This window comes from Cynoglossus semilaevis, chromosome 13 (genome assembly GCF_000523025.1).
Source record: "Cynoglossus semilaevis isolate Cse_v1.0 chromosome 13, Cse_v1.0, whole genome shotgun sequence".
In the NCBI taxonomy this organism is placed as follows: Eukaryota; Metazoa; Chordata; class Actinopteri; order Pleuronectiformes; family Cynoglossidae; genus Cynoglossus; species Cynoglossus semilaevis.
Window position 1 is genome coordinate 3264467 of NC_024319.1, and position 4330 is coordinate 3268796.

General features: G+C 48.8%; 1 protein-coding gene across 1 annotated transcript in view; it reads left to right on the forward strand.

The window, feature by feature from the left end:
* The window catches only part of myo1eb (myosin IEb), a 14117-nt gene that overhangs the window by 5747 nt on the left and 4040 nt on the right, over positions 1–4330 (forward strand). Inside the window, exons 2-16 of the mRNA XM_025061477.1 lie at positions 117–206; positions 291–385; positions 506–593; positions 673–762; positions 902–1033; positions 1146–1280; positions 2094–2226; positions 2338–2534; positions 2623–2703; positions 3111–3197; positions 3312–3398; positions 3487–3654; positions 3798–3883; positions 3962–4043; positions 4295–4312. Coding sequence (XP_024917245.1) covers positions 117–206; positions 291–385; positions 506–593; positions 673–762; positions 902–1033; positions 1146–1280; positions 2094–2226; positions 2338–2534; positions 2623–2703; positions 3111–3197; positions 3312–3398; positions 3487–3654; positions 3798–3883; positions 3962–4043; positions 4295–4312 — 1569 coding nt within the window. The remainder of the gene's footprint in view (positions 1–116; positions 207–290; positions 386–505; positions 594–672; positions 763–901; positions 1034–1145; positions 1281–2093; positions 2227–2337; positions 2535–2622; positions 2704–3110; positions 3198–3311; positions 3399–3486; positions 3655–3797; positions 3884–3961; positions 4044–4294; positions 4313–4330) is intronic.

The window sequence follows — 4330 nt, forward strand, 5'->3', positions numbered from 1 at the left end:
TGACTTTGGTTCAGATTATCAAAAAACATCAAACTTAGACTTTACCATTACATGTAAATACATTGTCCAGTACTTAGTCCTGGTTCTGGTTCTGTCCTTGACCCTGCCCCTGTCAGACCTACATCGGTCCAGTCCTGATCTCAGTGAATCCGTTTAAACAGCTTCCCTACTTCACAGACCGAGAGGTGGAGCTGTACCAGGGCGCGGTAAGATAACAATCTGTGACCTTTGAACTCCAGGTCTGAATTGATGACATCACAAACGGCCCCTCACTCCAATCCACCCCACAGGCCCAGTATGAGAACCCACCCCACATCTACGCTCTGGCCGACAACGTGTACAGAAACATGATGATAGACAACGAGAACCAGTGTGTCATCATCAGGTGGGCGGGGCTTCACACTGTTCATGTTATTTTAAATCGAGATCCTATTGGTGGAAGTGACGCTCAGTCTTTTTTGTTTTTGTTTTTTAACATTTATGGCTGAAACCTCTGATCTCTCAGTGGAGAAAGTGGAGCTGGAAAAACTGTCGCAGCCAAATTCATAATGAGCTACGTGTCCAAGGTGTCAGGAGGAGGAGACAAAGTACAGGTCAGTACTCAGTACTACTGTGGAGGTAACAGTCCAGTCAGAAATGACTGACCATCTGTGTGTGTGTGTGTGTTTGCAGCATGTGAAAGACATCATCCTTCAGTCCAACCCCCTGCTGGAGGCATTTGGTAACGCCAAGACGGTCCGCAACAACAACTCCAGTCGTTTCGTGAGTGAGAACCCAGCGTGTACTCTGATGTACACACTAATATACACACTAGTACACACTCACGTACCAATGTTAACCAACACACGTCTACTAGTACACACTAACGTACCAATGTTAACCAACACACGTCTGTCATCAGGGCAAATACTTTGAGATCCAGTTCAGTCGTGGAGGGGCCCCTGATGGAGGAAAGATCTCCAACTTCCTCCTGGAGAAGAGTCGAGTTGTTTCCCAGAATTCCCAAGAGAGGAACTTCCACATCTACTACCAGGTACTGCAGAAGTACTACATTATAAGACTACATCAATTACTATTTACTGTATTAATGACATACAGGCGTAGTAACAGTGTGTGTCTAAAAGCTCTGTGACCTCTGACCTCAGCTTTTGGAAGGAGCCAGTGGGGAGCAGAGAGAGAACTTAGGGGTCACGACCCCTGATTACTACTACTACCTCAACCAGTCAGGAACGTATACTGTGGATGACGTGAACGACAAGAAAGAGTTTCAAGACACCATGGTACCTGTCTGTCTCTGCCCATCTGTCTGTGCCCGTCGGCCTGTGCCCGTCTGTCTCTGTCTGTCTGTCACCCCGTCATTAGTGAACCTGTCTGTCTCTGCCCGTTTGTCTCCCCCTGTCTGTCTCCCCCTGTCTGTCTCTGTCTGTCTGTCTCCGCCCGTCTGTCTCCACCTGTCTGTCTCTGTCTGTCTGTCAACCCGTCATTAGTGAACCTGTCTGTCTCTGCCTGTCTGTCTGTGCCCGTCTGTCTCTGCACGTTTGTCTCCACCTGTCTGTCTCTGCCTGTCTGTCTGTGCCTGTCTGTCAACCCGTCATTAGTGAACCTGTCTGTCTCTGTCTGTCTGCCTCCGCCTGTCTGTCTCCACCTGTCTGTCTCTGCCCATCTGTCTGTGCCCGTCTGTCTGTGCCTGGCTGTCTGTGCCTGTCTGTCTCCGCCTGTCTGTCTCTGCCCGTCTGGCTCTGCCCGTCTGTCCGTGCCCGGCTGGCTGTGCCCGTCTGTCTCTGTCTGTCTGTCTCCGCCCGTCTGTCTCCACCTGTCTGTCTCTGCCTGTGTGTCTCTGCCCGTCTGTCTCTGCACGTTTGTCTCCACCTGTCTGTCTCTGCCTGTGTGTCTCTGCCCGTCTGGCTCTGCCCGTCTGTCTCTGTCTGTCTGTCTCCGCCTGTCTGTCTCCACCTGTCTGTCTCTGCCTGTGTGTCTCTGCCCGTCTGTCTCTGCCCGTCTGTCTGTGCCCGTCTGTCTGTGCCCGTCTGTCTCCACCTGTCTGTCTCTGTCTGTCTGTCAACCCGTCATTAGTGAACCTGTCTGTCTCTCAGGCAGCCATGTCAGTGGTAGGTCTGTCCATTGAGGACCAGGATTCCGTTCTTCAGATCATCGCAGGAATCCTTCACCTGGGAAACATCAGCTTCAGAGAAGAAAATAACTACGCTGTAGTCGAGAGCCAAGACTGTGAGTAACGGAGACTTCCCTCCTTCTTTGGAGGCACAGGGACTTGAACCTATGACCTTAACATCAAACTTGTCTCACACCAATGTCTTTGTCTTTGTCTCCATCTCTCAGTCCTGGCGTTCCCAGCCTTCCTGCTGGGAATCCCTCAGGAAGGTCTGTGCAGTAAACTGACCAGCAGAGTGATGGACAGTAAGTGGGGCGGGAAGACGGAGTCCATCTCTGTCACTCTGAACACAGAGCAGGCGTCCTTCTCCAGAGACGCCCTGTCCAAGGCCCTGTACAACCGGCTCTTTAACTACCTGGTCAACGTCAGTCCAACTGCACTGTTCAATGTCCCTGCACGTGTGGTTGTGTTCTACTGATGCCTGCTTGTGTTCGTGTGTGTGTGTGTTATAGTGTATTAATAAAGCGATGGAGAAGGACCAGGAGGTGCTCAACATTGGAGTCCTGGACATCTATGGCTTTGAGATCTTTCAGGTAAGAACGACTGAAAATGTCTCTGAACCAGGTCTGAGAAATTGGTAAATATCCTGGATTCTCTCTGGAGTCCTTAATTTCCAGAACCTTCCTTATTTCTCATAAACCTCCTGAAACATCCTGGAACCTTCTTACTGCCGTGTGAACTCAGAACAGTAATGTCTTCCTGACCTTCTTAAGAACGTTTTGTTGTTAGAGATTCAGTCCTGGATACATTTTCAAGTTCAGAAAAAGTCACGAGGTTCCAGAACCATTTTTGATACGTTTGAAATAATCTCCACAGACAAGCTGGGTTTTCCATAGGTTCTTGAAATGATTGTTGCTGATTTTTATTTTTTTGGTTTTTGTTGATGGTGTTGTTGATCGATTAGTCCATTGATTGACTGAGGTTCACGACTGTCTTCCAGAAAAACGGCTTTGAACAGTTCTGCATCAACTTTGTCAACGAGAAGCTGCAGCAGATTTTTATCGAGCTAACGTTGAAGGCGGAACAGGTGAGTCATGGTGACATCACCACGTCCCGGTACTTGAGCTTGGCTCGTCTGTCTTCACGCTGATTGTTTTGTCCTTCATCATGCACTCATCTCCATCACGTTTCTTCAAATCAGGAAGAATACGTCCAGGAGGGAATCAAATGGAAGCCCATTGAGTATTTCAACAACAAGGTGGTCTGTGACCTCATCGAGTCTAAACTGGTGAGTCAGCCAATCCCAAAGAAGGTTAACCAGTTAACAAGTTTTTCTTTATGGACATGTTCCTATAATCCTTCTCACAATTACCCAGAATCCTGTTGGTATAATGAGTGTCCTGGATGACGTCTGTGCCACCATGCATGCCAAAGGTGAGGGCGCGGACCAGACGCTGCTGCAGAAGCTGCAGGGACAGATCGGTTCCCACGAACACTTCAGCAGCTGGAACAAAGGATTCGTAGTTCACCACTACGCAGGCAAGGTACATGGGTGGTACACCTGGATTTGTGTGTTTCATTAACACTTCATTAAATGTGTACAAACCAAATTTTACGACATAAATACAGCTCGTCTACATTTGCAGTACACTTGTAGTACCACCCTGAGTTTGTCTGACCGTCGCAGGTGTCGTACGATGTCAGCGGGTTCTGCGAGCGGAACAGAGACGTGCTGTTCAGCGACATCATCGAGCTGATGCAGAGCAGTGAGTTGTAAGTAACCGTGACGTGACATCACACAGCTGTGATGACCTCATGGTGACCTCACGGTTGTGCTGTGTTTGTGTCCAGTCAATTCATCCAAGGACTGTTCCCTGAGAACCTGGAGGCAGAGAAACGGGGGCGTCCGAGCACCGCTAGCAACAAGATCAAGGTCAGAGAGAGAGAGATTCTTCCTGAGACCCTGGAACTTTTCAGGGACTGTTTGAGTTTTATTTTTCGCACAGAGGAATTTATAGGTTTTAATTTTCTGGATCCAATGTGTAGCAGTTGTACCCATAATCCTTTGTGTTTTCATATTTTGTTGGTCTGGTTTCTGTGGTCTCCAACATGGATCCAACAGAACCGTCCTGTAAAGACTGAGCACTGACACATCCTCCCTCTCTGTCTCCCTCCCTCCCTCAGAAACAAGCCAACACCCTGGTCCAGACACTGATGAAG